The following is a 15,479-nucleotide window of genomic DNA, read 5'->3' on the forward strand; positions in this document are numbered from 1 at the left end:
GGGGTGCACCCGAAGGTACTGAGCCTCACTTACCGACCTAAACCCTTGACCCTAAACCCTAAACCCTAAACCCTATTATTATTATTATTATGTGAGTTTATTAAACGCTAGACTAAATGCTCGGCCTCGTTGTGGGCTTTTGCAATTTGATCTTAGTCTAAAGAGGCGCTCGAGCACTGGGAGTACACGGCCTACAATGCGAACCCTGCTTCTGAGGCGTCTTTGTACTCTCTACTTCTGCTGTCTTCTCTTGGCTTCCTCAGCCTCAGTCAGGAGAGTTGCCTCTCCTCACCTTGGCCTTCGGTCGCCACCTACTCTACCTCCATTCAGCTTCCTCAGCCTCAGTCAGAAGAGTTGCCTCTCCTCACCTTGGCCTTCGGTCGCCACCTACTCTACCTCCATTCAGCTTCCTCAGCCTCAGTCAGGAGAGTTGCCTCTCCTCACCTTGGCCTTCGGTCGCCTCCTACCTTCTCTCCTTACCTTGAGCTCAGCTCAAGCTCGGTACGGGCTCGCCCCGTCTTCTTCCTCGCCCTCGCCTTGCTCTTCCTCCATGTCTTCCTCTTCTTCGTCATCTTCCCTCATCTCCACCCGCAGTCGGTCCTTCTTGTCCACCTTCAGCGAGCAGGCCAGCACATGCATCTCTGCGAATTTACTCAGTGCTATGAACAGGAAGCTAAGAGATCGACGCTCTATGTCGTCGCTCTCCGCCTCCTGCTCAAGCTCAGCAGCTGCCGTTGCCCATGGCGAGAACGCGCTGCCCCTCCTTGCCTTCTTGCTCTCTCCTTGCACGCGAGTCCAGCGCTTGCTCTGCAGCCACTTCCCCAGCTTCTCCTTGAGAACGTTGCGTCCCACTCCCTGCTCCTCTGGCGTCTTCGCCCACTCTCCCAGCGACATGAACTCCAGGCTCCCCGGAGAGTAGAACGTGTCGTGGAGGTTGCCAACGGCCTTGTCCAGGACCAGCTTGATCGGCTCGCTCGTCCCCGCCTCGTTCAAAGAAGCTGCATCTTCGATGACTGCTGACAGCTCGCTGACAAGCTGCATGTCCTCTTGGCTTGACGGAGATGCTGCCTCCATTGTGATCCTCTCCAGGTCTGTAAACTCCAGCCACTCTCCCTCGCTCTCCTCCTGTCGCTGCGCTGCGTCGCTGGTGCCCCGCTGACCAGCCGCCTCAGGCTCCTTGTCGAAGCCGACTGCTTCGAGCTTGGTTGCTGCGCCTTCGAGATAGAAGGGCAGCTCCTTCATCATGCGTCGAGCATCCTCCGTGGAGCCGAGGAGGATGCATAGCTTGGACCCGTTCCAGGACTTCGTTTTCAAATCCTCCTCCATGTCGATGCCTTCAACTTTGATCTCGAGCCTGTTAGCGATCTCCAACAAGACTCTCTTGACTCTTGCGATGGACGTGTTGCCGCCGTTGCACAGCCCCTCCATCTCCTTCCTCGTGAAGCGACCAGATGCCGCCGTCGACTTGATGATGATCTTGATCTCCTTGCCGTCCTTGCCGCCTGCCTTCTTCTGCAGTCTTGATGCCTTCTTCAACTTATTTCTGGACACAAAGCGATCAGCTGTCAACTCGACTGCGAGCGCCTCTCTGATCTTCGGGTCCTCGCTGAAAAGAGTCAGGTGTACTCCCTCCATCGCTTCGCTCTCTCGGAAAGCTCGAAATGCTGTATCATTCGCCTCTGGGCAGCTCGAGGAGCCCCTACAGCGACGAAGCCTTTCCTTCAAGAGTCCTCTCTCCTTACCTTGGGCTCAGCTCAAGCTCGGTACGGGCTCGCCCCGTCTTCATCCTCTCCCTCGCCTTGCTCTTCCTCCATGTCTTCCTCTTCTTCGCCATCTTCCCTCATCTCCACTCGCAGTCGGTCCTTCTTGTCCACCTTCAGCGAGCAGGCCAGCACATGCATCTCTGCGAATTTACTCAGTGCTATGAACAGGAGGCTAAGAGATCGACGCTCTATGTCGTCGCTCTCCGCCTCCTGCTCAAGCTCAGCAGCTGCCGTTGCCCGTGGCGAGAACGCGCTGCCCCTCCTTGCCTTCTTGCTCTCTCCTTGCACGCGAGTCCAGCGCTTGCTCTGCAGCCACTTCCCCAGCTTCTCCTTGAGCGCGTTGCGCCCAACTCCCTGCTCCTCTGGCATCTTCGCCCACTCTCCCAGCGACATGAACTCCAGGCTCCCCGGAGAGTAGAACGTGTCGTGGAGGTTGCCAACGGCCTTGTCCAGGACCAGCTTGATCGGCTCGCTCGTCCCCGCCTCGTTCAAAGAAGCTGCATCTTCGATGACTGCTGACAGCTCGCTGACAAGCTGCATGTCCTCTTGGCTTGACGGAGATGCTGCCTCCATTGTGATCCTCTCCAGGTCTGTAAACTCCAGCCACTCTCCCTCGCTCTCCTCCTGTCGCTGCGCTGCGTCGCTGGTGCCCCGCTGACCAGCCGCCTCAGAGTCAGGCTCCTTGTCGAAGCCGACTGCTTCGAGCTTGGTTGCTGCGCCTTCGAGATAGAAGGGCAGCTCCTTCATCATGCGTCGAGCATCCTCCGTGGAGCCGAGGAGGATGCATAGCTTGGACCCGTTCCAGGACTTGGTGTTCAAATCCTCCTCCATGTCGATGCCTTCAACTTTGATCTCGAGCCTGTTAGCGATCTCCAACAAGACTCTCTTGACTCTTGCGATAGACGTGTTGCCGCCGTTGCACAGCCCCTCCATCTCCTTCCTCGTGAAGCGACCAGATGCCGCCGTCGACTTGATGATGATCTTGATCTCCTTGCCGTCCTTGCCGCCTGCCTTCTTCTGCAGTCTTGATGCCTTCTTCAACTTATTTCTGGACACAAAGCGATCAGCTGTCAACTCGACTGCGAGCCGCTCTGATCTTCGGGTCCTCGCTGAACAGAGTCAGGTGTACTCCCTCCATCGCTTCGCTCTCTCGGAAAGCTCGAAATGCTGTATCATTCGCCTCTGGGCAGCTCGAGGAGACGATCCACTCCACCTCCCTCTGTCTCCAGATGACGTTGGCCCCTACAGCGATGAAGCCTTTCTGACCTAAGCCTTTGTGGACTTGCTGTCCTGGCGCCCCAGCGACCAGCATGCCTGCCAGCGGCTGGAGTTGGACCGCTGCAAGGGACTGGCGCAGCAGCTGATAGCGATAGACGGCAGCTATCTCAGCCGTTGTCATGCCGCCCAAGGTTAGCAGGTGAGTCAGCTCTGCCAAGCTGCCCCCTTTGCCCCAGGGTCCTCTCTTGGCTCGAATCTTGAAAGATCGATCGTGCACGATGCTCACATGTACAGCTGTGAACTTGCGACCATCGATCGCGAAGTCCTCTCTTCCCTGCCAGAGCTTCTCCGCTTGTGCATTGCGGAGGAAGGAAACAGTCACCGGGATCTCCTCAGCACTCGCTATCTCGGGTCTATACGGAGCCTTCCACATGATTGCTTTACTCTCTTGCACTGAGTCTACGATCAGTCCGATCTCTTCAAATTTCTTCTTCAGCTTTTCTTCATGGTTGACATACACCGAGGAGATGCCCAGGAGAGTCATGGAGATGAAGGAAGTTACCTCGTTGCCTGCTGAGGCGGTGTATGTCTCGACCTTCTCCTTCTTGGCTTCCTCAATCTGCTGCATAAACCACTCTCTGGATGCGTCACTCCATCCAGTCATCGCTTCTTGCAGAAGCTCACGTCGTGCCTGCTGACATGTCGAGCGGATGGCTTCTGCGATAGCGTCGGGGGTGCATCCCTCCACAGCCTTGCAAGCCTGGGCTGTCCTGCTGTTCGGACTCAGTAACGCTTCGCGAAGCTCTTCACCCTCTCGACGAGATCAGCTTCGAGGACAGAGGCATCCACAAGTCCGCTCTGCGTGTATTGGCATGATCTCCGATACAGCAGTTTGCGAACATTTTCATCATACTGAAGAACCATACTTAGAAAGCTATTTGAAGTATACAAACCTCTCGCTTGCAGCTTCCTTGGCGCCCTGGCAGCTTCCCCTACACCACGCGTGCAGCCATGGTGCCTGAAATAACCGGCGCTGCCTGAAATAACCGGCGCTGCCTGAAATAACCGGCGCTGTGCCTGAAATAACCGGCGCTCTAAACCCTAAACCCTAAACCCTAAACCCTAAACCCTAAACCCTAAACCCTAAAGCCTTAACCCTTTGCACGTGATGGACTTCTTACATGGGTACAAGAAGATTCTTCCTGAAAAATGATCAAGAAACACCAAGACGGAGTCATTGCCCTTCTTGGACACCGGCAATCCTGACAAAAGATCAACGCTGATCTTCTCAAAACGCTCCTTTGGAATCGCATGACTATGGGGAACTGCAACAGAACGTTGTTTGAAACTCTTGGCTTGCAAGCATTCCTCACAAGAATTGACGTATGCGAGAATGTCTGCGTTCATCCTTGGCCAAAATGCGAGTTTGGTTGCTCTCAAGATAGTCTTTGATTTGCCCCCATGGCATGAGTGATCATGTACAAGTTCGAGGAATTTTTTTCTAGCATCTTCTGGTATGCAAACTCGTTCCCTTCCCAAAGAATCATGAAAAATAAACACGCCATCTTTCAAATAGAACGATTTGCTCTCCATGTGAGTTCGACGATTCTGTCGTATCCCTTCAAGAATTGACTTGAAGTACGTTGACTTCTCGTATCCTTCACGAACAAGGTCCAACATTGCGTTCTTGTTGAAACCAATGTCCATTGTTGCTTGATTCCTGACCATCTCTGTGCTTGTTGTACAAACACACAACACTGATGGATCTAGATTGAGAAGGTCCGCACGCTCTTCAAATTCTTTCTCGAGCTCCTCATGATTCTGAACTTCACTATTCTCGTTAGGTCGAGACATGAAATCAGCAATTTTGTTGTCTTCGCCTGGTATGTATTTCACCTCCGCCAACTGGAAATCTGCCAAGATTTGAACCCATCGAAAGAGACGACCTTGCAAATTCTTCTGCGACAACAAATATTGCAAGCTGTTGTGATCCGTATGAACAGTCACTTTGTGCCCATAGGCCGGGTGTAATACTGGAAATACAGCAAGGCACTGATTAATCCAAGACATTCCTTCTCACGTGTACTGTAATTCAGTTGAGCTGAAAACAATCGTTTGCTAAAATACGCGACAGGAAGATAGTCATCTGCATGCCGCTTTTGCGTCAACGCTGCGCCAATACAAGTTTGAGAAGCGTCCACGAACAAATGTGTCTCTTCAAGGCAAGTTCGACGAATCGAAGTACGCCAACACAGGTGCGGAGCTCAAACACTTTTTAAGTTGTTCAAAAGCTGTCTGATGTACCGTCGACCATTCAAACCTTGCATTCTTGCGTAGCAAATCCAGCAAAGGTAGGACAACGCTCGTATATCCTGGTACAAACTTCCTATAAAAATTCGTCACTCCCGGTAGAAACACAGTAGTGGGCGCTGGACGAGCTAACATCGCGTCCACCTTGTCAATTTGTACAGTGATGCCTTGTTCATTGCCATCGGATTCTGAAACCCAAGAAATCGATCTCTTGTGCGGCAAAGAAATTACATTTCTTCTTTTTCACGAACAATTTCTCCTCTCTGAAGCGCGTGAGCGACGAATCAATTGTTCATGTTGCTCCAATGTACCATATGAAACTATCACGACGTCGTCCACGTAGCAGAAACAATTATCTATTCCAGTCAACACACTCTCTAAGAACTTTTGAAACTGATTGCCTGAATGTATCAAGCCGAATGGAAGTCTCGTAAACTCGAATTTGCCCAACTTTGTTATTTATGAAACATGTAATATGTCGATGATCAGGATTCACTTCAAGCTGCCAAAAAGAACGAGCCAAATCCGCGTTGCTGATAAATAATCGCGCATTCTTCACATTCGAATACTTTTGTCGTTCTCGTTGGATAGTACGACCGATCTTCTCTGCTAGCTCTGAAATTAACGGAAGTGGGAAATTGTCATGCCGCACTAGGTCATTCACAAAGCGTAAATCAGTACAAAATCTCAGGCTGCCATCGCTCTTCCTTGTGAAGATGATCGGAGACGCGAACTCGGAACTGCTCGGTTGAATGATACCACGTTCGAGCAAGTACGTGATACGGTCTCCTTCAGACGGCGGCTCTTTAAGAGACAACGGCAAGGGATATGGTTTCTTTTGTACCAGTTTTGCCCCTTCCTTCAAGGCTATCTGAGCTTTAAACTTGCGGTTTAATTCCACCCCAGCCTGAGGTATCTCGTCCACCAAGACGTCCTGAAATTGTTGCATAATATTTTCGACCCTCTGCTGAATCAAATCACATGATCAGGCTTGAAGAGGAATCCTGCCGCACTGCAGATTGTATCACGACCTGATACCATTCTCCCCCCTGCCGAATATCATGCTCCCGGGCCACTTCTTTTGAAGTCACCATTTGACACAAATTCGTCACGCTTTCGTCATGACTTCCTTTCTTTCGCAAGCATGTCGGCAAATTTATCACACTGTCATTGTATCGTGCGTAAACGCGAAAAGTCTCCGTGTCAAGATGAATCTTGTTCCTGTGCATCCACTCGTAGCTTAAAATCACGTCTGCATCAAGTTTGATATCCAGGACGTGAAGCGTTGTTTTGCTGCGAAATGTACTACCAATCCGAAATTTTGTGCCGAGTATCTCTGTCGAATATTTGATGGTCCCATCTGCCATGCTGACGGAAAGAACATGATCCTTTGCCTGCTGGCTCTGCAAACCAACGCGTCTCATACATTCCGCTGACTCGGATGAAATTCGCTCCTGCCCCACTGTCCAACAGCGCAATTAAAGTAAACGTCTTCCCCATTACATCAATCTCAATCGGTACGCACGGCAACTCGTACGTTTGGACTGTACTTGTCATCTTGCACACCACCACTTCTCTTTTTTCTATTCGGAGAGTCTGGCGGAGGTACTTCTGAACTTCCGAATCAAATATAGTTGATCCTGAAGAATCTCGGTCGCCCATCCCCTCCGCCGCGGAGAGACGACCTCAGGGGTTTGACTTCTTGCCTTCGGTAGCCAACGGACAGACCTTTTTGAGGTGCCCGTACTTACCACAAAGAAAACACTTCGGTCCCCTATCAGATTTCTTCTCCTCAGGACCTCTTTGTCCCGGTTTTGCGTCCGAGTTTACCATTAATCGCATTCAAGGGCACTGTCTTAGATCCGACATGGCTTCGTTCTTAAAACTACCGACGTTGATCGACGATCCAGCATTTTCTTTTTCAAGCGAGAGTAACAACTTCCTCCGAGCGGCTCGCAAAACTCGCGGTTACCTCATTCGATAAGTTCTGCACGAAGTGTCGTTCTAACCCAAATTTGGTACACGCGGTGCTTACATATTCCGCCTGGGCCTCGTTCTCCGCCGTCATGCAACAGGCAATGTAATGATTTGCCAACGAAGAGAATCGGTCAACGAAGTTGTTGATCTTCTCTTTGCTTCCTTGCCTCAGTACGGCCGCGGGACAGGTGACCGACGTGAGCCTGGACGGCCCAGTGCCATGGCCGGGTGTCACGGTACGGCCCGCCGGTGACCGTCAGTACGGCGGTACGCGGCCCCCGCCGGCGGCGTGCGATCGGCAGGCACGGTGCCACCCCGTGGCAAGCCCGGCCCGGCCGGGCCGCTTCCTCTCAGACTGACGGTTTTTGACCAGAGCCCGGCATCCTTAAGTTATAACTGGGTTGTTTTAAAATGGGGGTGGGGGACCGGGAGGTCGCGCGAGATTGCAATCTGGGCCCTGGGAGATACGACCCGACCCTCTTTTAAAACACAAACACTTAAAAAGATAAAAACATTGTTAAAATGGTTTTCAGGAGAGTAAAAAGAATATTGTTCAGATTGGCACTGAAATAACCCCACCCCATGTGCATTTTGTCTCTTGTTTTCCATGCAACATACCGGTGTTTTCCTAAAGCCCTTAAGCCTACATCTGAAATATGCATGCCTTGCAAACGAATTTGTGATTACATCTGAAATCGTTCACATTTAATTTGAAACTGTATCGAAACAATATCAAGACCTGGATACTTTGAGTTCAACAGTGTGAAATGACGGCAATTTCCGTCTCAAGGATTTTTTTGTTTCTTTGGGAACAGCTGTTTCTGCCGAACACAGGAAAACATAACCCAGCCTATGCGGGAGAAATGTCAGACGCACAACCGGACACCGCAAGCGCTTTAGCATTAAGCTAGAGAGATATTCTTTTTAGGAGCCTTACACGCCATTCACAAACAACTCTGTCCTAATCGCAACTGGGGCAACAAATGTCTGGATTCAGGTCCCTTTCCCAAATAATCCCAATTCATGAGAGCACGCTGGGAATACGGAAGCGGAATATATCGCAGATCTCTTCTCAGCAGTTGGATCAAGATATAATCATGCGATCATTTCATCCTCAGGTAATTTTGAGCATGTCACACAAGTGTTTCTTAACATGACGGAACAGCCGGAGCATCCAGACCCTAACAAGGCTATAGTTGTACGGAATAAGCCAGGAGCTTGGCTATCAAGCCAATTGAACGCGGAGAGCTCCTTGTATGGCAATCATATCGATTGGTCACTGGCTGTGCACCAAAGGCCTGCAATGAACCATGCTGCGGTGAAGGTTGTACAAGGCCTTGATTGTATCTTACTCAACATTGAGTGCAGCCGGAATATTTTTCTGGAGATGAGCGTGCTTGGCAGCACAGTCTCGATCATGACGCAAACCATTGGTTCGATTGCAGTGCTTGCAACTCCATTTGCACATTGACACATCATTCGCAGTAATCTGTCGCAATCAACAAAGTGTCGAATGAATAACTTTCCTGGTATCATCGGAAACTGCAGTGCCTGCACTCATTTTTCCCCAGGGGGTTATCATCGTGGTGGTTCTGCACCACCAGCAGCCGGACGATCGGTTTCGAACGAAGGTTGTGGCATGCGCACTCCACGACTTGTGACTTCTGTTTCCTTATCTACAGAGTACTGTCATCATATCGGTGAAAGATGGCTGAATCCATCATCCCATTCGGCGCTCATTGTGCGTGTATATGTAAACAATGAAGAATCGCTAAGATCAACATGCTAGGTGTATAAACATGGCCAGGAGGGCCCAACTGAAAATGACGAGACTGGAGCAGGTAATGACCGCGATTCTTTTTAAATTGTGCGTAATAGTTTTGTTTAGGAGAAGTAGATGCTACCAGATTAAACATATCCGCTGACAACTCAAATCATCTTGGTTTTATCGTTCTCCTGTTTGGTGCAAAATTGATGATTGTAAAAGGATTTCTGGTTGGTTCCGAGATGACTGAAGATACAACTCTCATAGCTTTGTACGAAGTTGCACATGAAAATATGGAGCTGAAGATGGTAGAAATGATTCGTGGAAACTTTTTCGTACCTCACAAATATGTCAGAGACTAAAAAAGATATCAAATGAGCTCGGACACTTGCAGGTTGATGTTTCTTATTGCAACAGCAAAGAGTAGCATCTTGGCACAGCTGCTCACAAGGCCTCTCTCAGGCCATGGTGCAGCAAAAAAACATGGAGGAGGAGCTTATGAAGCAGCCTCAGGTGGCGTCGAAGATAACATCCTTAAGGTTTGATTGACTGCGTGGGTAGGAATGGAAATCAAGATATTGGACCGCTCAAGAGCATCAGCGATTCCTCGATGGGCTGAAGGTGGCCTCACTGAAATAAGGCAGGTCTTCAAGGCCTCTACTCATATCCATGCGTCAGGTTCATGGTCAACGCAATTTCAAAGCAATCGCAACTCTTGTTGGTACGAGAACGTCTACCCAGGTGAGCTAATACTTCTTGTCTGCTACATATTTCCGCAATTGCATCAAAGTATGAATAGAAACCATGTTGTCCAGGTCAAAACGCATGCGCAGAAATATTTTCAAAAAGTGTCGAGGCAAATTGGTACCGACAATGCAAGGCACAGTCACAGTTGTTCTTGAATCGCCTGGTCTTCTAAAATTGGTGGTATCTCATTAGTTCATCTGGAGCCGAGGCATCAAACTCAACCGCTTCCAACAACGAGTCAAGCGGAACTAGTTACAGCACTTCTTTTCGTGCCGGTGCGATCCTTGTCATGCCCAAATTAAGTTCTAGTTTACTGGTCGTGTGGTAGGTCGCCCGCTCGAGGACACTGCAAGTTTACAAAATCATTACTTTGGGTTGAAGTCACGAGATCTTTCCAAGTCGTGGTCTGACACTGTTTCACCAGGAAAGCGCACAACAAGTCATCAACAGAACCCGAGTCCATGCAGTCATCATCGTCTCCGCCATCGGGTGATTCATGAATTGGGAGAATCTTGGCGAAAGTTTTCGTGTCAGGAGACATCAAAGGGTAGTATAAACTTTTTGTGCAAGCGAGTGTACATTTTCAATTGTTTCGCATTTTCAGTTGTTTCGCATTTTCAGTTGTTTCGCATTTTCGCCTATCGTGTTTCATTTTGCATGCTTTTTGGTCCAAGAAATTTGCTTTTCTGACAAAAGAGGCCCAGTCACTCGCACGATGTAATTCCAGGTACTAGAAGCGTCTGGAAACATCACCACTGCTCCAACACGCTCGTTAGCTTTGAAGAAGTCTGTTGGTTATACGATGAAGACTGCACAAAGAAAGAGGAGCAGACAAGAAAGTTGAATTGAATAGGCTTGGGCAAGGGTACACGGGACGTCACCAAACCTGTGTGGCAAACGATTTTTTGTTCAATTAATAGACTGGCTTGCTAAGACCCCCTCCTTCGAAGCGTCTTTTGATAGAATTCTCGTGTCAACGAAACATACTCTTCTGTATAAAAATCGTCGCTTTCATAGATACTGAGGCGTGTTTCTTGCAGAGGGCTGCTCAATTTTTTCACCACGACAACCTGAACATGATAGCAGTCATACCGTTGTTGCCATTCAAACTGGAGCAGGCTCCTGAAAGGATCTTTTTTGATAGTCTGAAATATGTGAGGTCAGATAACGTTTCCTGCACGCAACAATTCTTGTACCCCATGAACAGTGGTTCTCCGAACCACCTTCAATCCCTCCTTGGCTGCCAACAGCTCAAACGATACAGCGTCAGCGAAAGGAAGAATTACACAGAAAGCTCCACTCTTCTTTAATAACATCTTCACACTCTGCAGGAGTTCTGCATGTGACAGCAAAAGTGTTTCTCGCGCTATTCTTCTCGCGTTCGATGAGGGATCAAGCCCTCCACATGAAGCATCGATTGGTTCCTTGTTCAGCAGAGGTTTGAAGTACGGGGGATTCGAGATGATAAGATCGTACTGAGCATTGCAATTTGTGCGCCACGACTGAATGGAGCAACCCTTCACTTCGATCCGATCAGACCACTTGCTCCTTAAAACATTTTCATTTGCCTGTTCCGCACAAGAAGGTTCGATCTCAACTGCATGCACCCGATACTTACTAGCTCTCTGTGCCACCATTAAGCATAGGACCCCGGTGCCTGTTCCAATGTCCAACGCCAAGTTTCCTTCAGGTGGAATGCCAGCCCATGCGCCAAGCAGCACAGCGTCGGTTCCGACTTTCATAGCACACCTGTCTTGCTGCACGGAAAATTGGCGGAATACAAAAGTCTGACTTTTCATCCGACGACGTCCCTGACAAAAACTGGTTTCTTGCAATGTCGTGGCGTTTGATCCTTCAGGGACGGCAGACAAGCGTCGCAGCTGGAGCTGTTTTTGATTCTTATTGCAAGTTTCCAGAGCTCTTGCTGAGCAAGCAGCAGCCTGATGGATTCGGCAGCATATAACTTCCGCTGCCATCAACAATGTCATGGGACGCACGTATTGTAAAATGTTCGTAGCCATGTCATCGTCAGATTCAAAGAAAGCTTCTCTGGCGGAACGGAACGGTAATTTAGAGCGTAGAGGTTATTGGAGAGCGAGCTAATAGGGAGTAGCAGCGCAAGATGTTGATGAAGAGACAAGAGTAGGCTTAAGATGATGCACTTGGAAGAGACAAGAGTAGGCTTAAGATGATGCACTTGGTAGAGACAAGAGTAGGCTTAAGATGATGCACTTGGTAGAGACAAGAGTAGGCTTAAGATGATGCACTTGGAAGAGACAAGAGAAGGCTTAAGATGATGCACTTGGAAGAGACAAGAGAAGGCTTAAGATGATGCACTTGGAAGCAGTTCGACAACCTCAAGGGTGACAGACTGCGATCCGTAGTCAGCTCCGAAGCTCTAAAGCGACATGCGCTAGGGAAGGGTTTAGGGTTTAGAGTCAGGAAAACGTTTATTTAGGGTTAGTTTGTAACGAACTAATCCTGGGCCCCGGGGGGGCGGGGGCAGCATGCCGAGTACACTCCGCCGGGCCAGTGTAAAATAGATCATTGAACGTGGAATAGATTTTGAATTTTGTTTTGAATATTTTATACAAGCTTCATTGACTTTTCAAATTTTAAAGGTTTATTCGGGAGTCAAAGGAGATATTCTTCAGTCCTTTTGACCTTCGATGGTGATTCGAAACGGTGTATGTTTCTTACCGGGATGGGACGCGGGGACCAAAAAAAGATGGCAGACTTCGTGATGGAAGGAGGCAGTTTGTATGACCATTGTACGATTGAATTTCATTAAGTTGCTCTATAGTCCAAAAGGGCATGCATGGATGTTGATGCCCTCACGTTCCAGTTGCAGCCGTTCTTAACAATTATTTTATTATTAAATACATTTTGTTTTTTTTGAAGACCTCATCTCCCATCTCCCATCTCCAATCTCCCATCATGTGAGACCAGTGGTACCGGTACATGGAACATGCTTGGTACCTGGAAGATGCTTTTGAGTACCCACCCATTCAATTCTGCTCTTTGCTCTGTTTTTGTGGTAGTCGACAGGATCACCCTTACCTCCGCTAATCTGACTACCCTACCCACTGCGGAAATGACCTGTTCAATACATCACCCCACCCCCTTAGAAAAGATTCCGTCCACAGTCAGCATGGCAAGAGTTATGCACCCCCACTACCACACCAACTGCCTACCCCCTTTTCCACCTCCACGAAACTACCTACCCCCTCCTCCTCAATACCAAACAACACAAGCCTCGCACATGCAAGGCTACATTCGGGTCTGCAGTACCCTACCCGGGCTCTCCCCATGCCTTGCTCCCCCCACCCTACTGTTATCGACATAAATACCCCTCATTTCCTGTTGTATTTCGTCGCCCCGCAAGCCCTACCCCTTCAGAACATCAAATCCAACAAACCACCCCTTGTGGGACCTCTCTCGTCGGTATAGCAGATCCTTATTTCTGTGGTTTATATGCCCTTGGGGTCCTTTGGATTCGATGGGACCCGACCCCCTGAGTATTCCGATCAAGTATCACTACATGAGAACAGCAAGATCGTACTCATAGGGGTCCCCCCAAGTGATTCTTCAATTGAATCTAAAGGCCACATCACCAACCCTCTCCACCTTTTGTCGGAACAATAATACATGAATCTGAACCCTACCCTTTTTCTCTCTCCCTGGGGGTGGATGACTACCCCACCCCCTCAGGGATGTCTCCCCCCGCTCGTCTGCAGGCAGAGTAGTGTCAATGCTCAAAGGGACAATGAGGCTGAGGGCAAGACAAGAAGAGCAGACGATAGAATCAGATCTCAGTCACCACGAAACGAAGAGGAGATGGTTGTAATGCAAAGGAATAGCTCGATTCCATGTTCTGCTGCGCTCGCAGTTTGTGCGAGGATAAATACTACAGCAGGGTAACCGACAAGGCTGATTTTGAAGGCGAAAGATGCGATTTGGAGGGAAAGAGGGAACGAGACAAGAGCGAGCAGTCGAATTACTAAATGATGAATGTTTGATGATGAGACGCATATGCCCTGCATGTTGGAATAGCTCTGTGAGCAAAGTCAGAGATGGAACGATGAAGAGTTGGAACTACAGTTCACATTTTCTCTTGTGTTCTTAGAGTAATCAGCTAACGCTGACTTTGTCAAGGTCTCGGCTTGCTTACAAGTGCTTCAATAATTTGCGTGCTGATCGTCCTCGGTTTCAACGTAGACAACTCATTTCGTCACCTTGATACCACCAGCTAGCTTTTCTCACACATCACCATCATGACGGTAAGTTCAGACGGCAAGTCCGCTGAACATGTCGAGAACGAAGATCCGCCAAAGGTGATTATATCGTGTAGGGGCACGGTGATTAACCGTGACATGTTAGAATGTGACACCAAAGATCGAATCTTCTGCGACGGACCTGGTAAAGAAAGGTGTGCAGAGCAAACTGAATCTACGATCTTCTGAATATGTTTTATTCCTTAAAGAGAGTGAAGACATCATCGAGAACAAATCTGGATTAGACGTTACCAATGAATTCACAACCAGCTCGCCCAGTGAAGCAGATGCAACTGGAGATGATGACGACGATAGCAAACATAACAAGTACTGCCATTTTTGTCAGCACGTGAAACTTCGTGCAAGCTCAATGTTGGCTTGTGAAAACAAAGGTTGTGCGCGCAGATTTTGTGAACATTGCTTGACTACTCAGGTAGTTTTCCTGATGCTTGCATGATAGCGCTGATTTTTGCGCCGCAGTTGAACGACGATCTTGATCGAAAGAATAGCAATGCTTGGCACAATGGAATCTGGCATTGTCCCGTGTGTCGCAAGCTCTGTTGTTGTGCTACACAGGCTGAGTGTTCATCGTCGCACAGGTGGAATACTTTATTGTTTTCTTTGGGTTTCTGATTCGAATTCTTCGCTTCGTTGCTGCACAGACATTGCAAAGCGTACCGTTACAGGCGCAGACGAGCCGAAATCGCTGCCAAGAAACAATCACTGCAACCATCGGCTCAAATGATGTCACAATTGGGATGTGCTATGCCGAATGTCATGCAGCAGGGAATGATGCAGCATGGCATGATGCATCATGGAATGATGCAGCATGGCATGATGCATCAGGGCATGATGCATCAGGGCATGATGCATGGAATGATGCAGCAGGGCATGGCTCAACAGAGCATGATGCCACAGCAAGGAATGATGCCACAGCAAGGCATGATGCCACAGCAAGGAATGATGCCACAGCAAGGCATGATGCCACAGCAAGGAATGATGCCACAGCAAGGAATGATGCCACAGCAAGGAATGATGCCACAGCAAGGAATGATGCCACAGCAAGGAATGATGCCACAGCAAGGAATGATGCCACAGCAAGGAATGATGCCACACGCCAATGGTTTGCAAGGCTCTGTAATGCAGCAATCTATGATACAAGGAGGGGTTTCTTCAATGATGCAACAGGGAATGCCACAACCAGGAGGTGAAAAATTAGTGCTGTCTCGTAAAAGGGGCATAATTTTGAATTTTTGTATAACTTTTTTGTAGGTATTGTCGACAGTGATATGAAACGGAGCATGGGTGGAGGTTACCAAGGTATTGGGATGTATCACTCACCTCAAGGTATGCAAATGCGATTTCCTCAAGGACAGCGAAGTCTTCAAGGAATGCAGAGCAATGGTTACGTTGCGGGAAATCAAG

At 48.9% G+C, this 15,479-nt stretch overlaps 4 protein-coding genes across 4 annotated transcripts; 2 read left to right on the plus strand and 2 right to left on the minus strand.

Moving 5' to 3' along the window:
• Positions 1–83: 83 nt before the first annotated feature.
• Positions 84–2,669, minus strand: GUITHDRAFT_155462 (hypothetical protein). The gene is given in 4 exon segments (XM_005822403.1): positions 84–103; positions 118–476; positions 1,693–1,695; positions 1,737–2,669. The coding sequence occupies 1 exon segment, from the start codon at positions 2,592–2,594 to the stop codon at positions 1,755–1,757; it is 840 nt and encodes a 279-aa protein (XP_005822460.1). The 5' UTR covers positions 2,595–2,669; the 3' UTR covers positions 84–103; positions 118–476; positions 1,693–1,695; positions 1,737–1,754.
• A 5,582-nt stretch (positions 2,670–8,251) lies between these two features.
• Positions 8,252–10,273, plus strand: GUITHDRAFT_118295 (hypothetical protein; the record flags this gene model as incomplete). The annotated part of the gene is made up of 12 exons (XM_005822404.1): positions 8,252–8,386; positions 8,434–8,586; positions 8,637–8,701; positions 8,754–8,797; positions 8,840–8,899; positions 8,951–9,009; positions 9,058–9,109; positions 9,157–9,341; positions 9,496–9,546; positions 9,595–9,654; positions 9,712–9,774; positions 10,205–10,273. 12 exons carry the CDS (start codon positions 8,252–8,254, stop codon positions 10,271–10,273), a joined length of 996 nt encoding a protein of 331 aa, XP_005822461.1.
• A 436-nt stretch (positions 10,274–10,709) lies between these two features.
• On the minus strand, positions 10,710–11,579 carry GUITHDRAFT_79791 (hypothetical protein; the record flags this gene model as incomplete). Its single annotated transcript, XM_005822405.1, has 2 exons — positions 10,710–10,850; positions 10,950–11,579. 2 exons carry the CDS (start codon positions 11,577–11,579, stop codon positions 10,710–10,712), a joined length of 771 nt encoding a protein of 256 aa, XP_005822462.1.
• Positions 11,580–14,887: 3,308 nt separating this feature from the next.
• On the plus strand, positions 14,888–15,166 carry GUITHDRAFT_61204 (hypothetical protein; the record flags this gene model as incomplete). The annotated part of the gene is made up of 1 exon (XM_005822406.1): positions 14,888–15,166. A coding segment is annotated over one exon (279 nt), but the record flags the coding sequence as incomplete, so codon positions are not given.
• Positions 15,167–15,479: the final 313 nt, after the last annotated feature.

This window comes from Guillardia theta (genome assembly GCF_000315625.1).
Source record: "Guillardia theta CCMP2712 unplaced genomic scaffold GUITHscaffold_125, whole genome shotgun sequence".
Lineage (NCBI taxonomy): Eukaryota > Cryptophyceae > Pyrenomonadales > Geminigeraceae > Guillardia > Guillardia theta.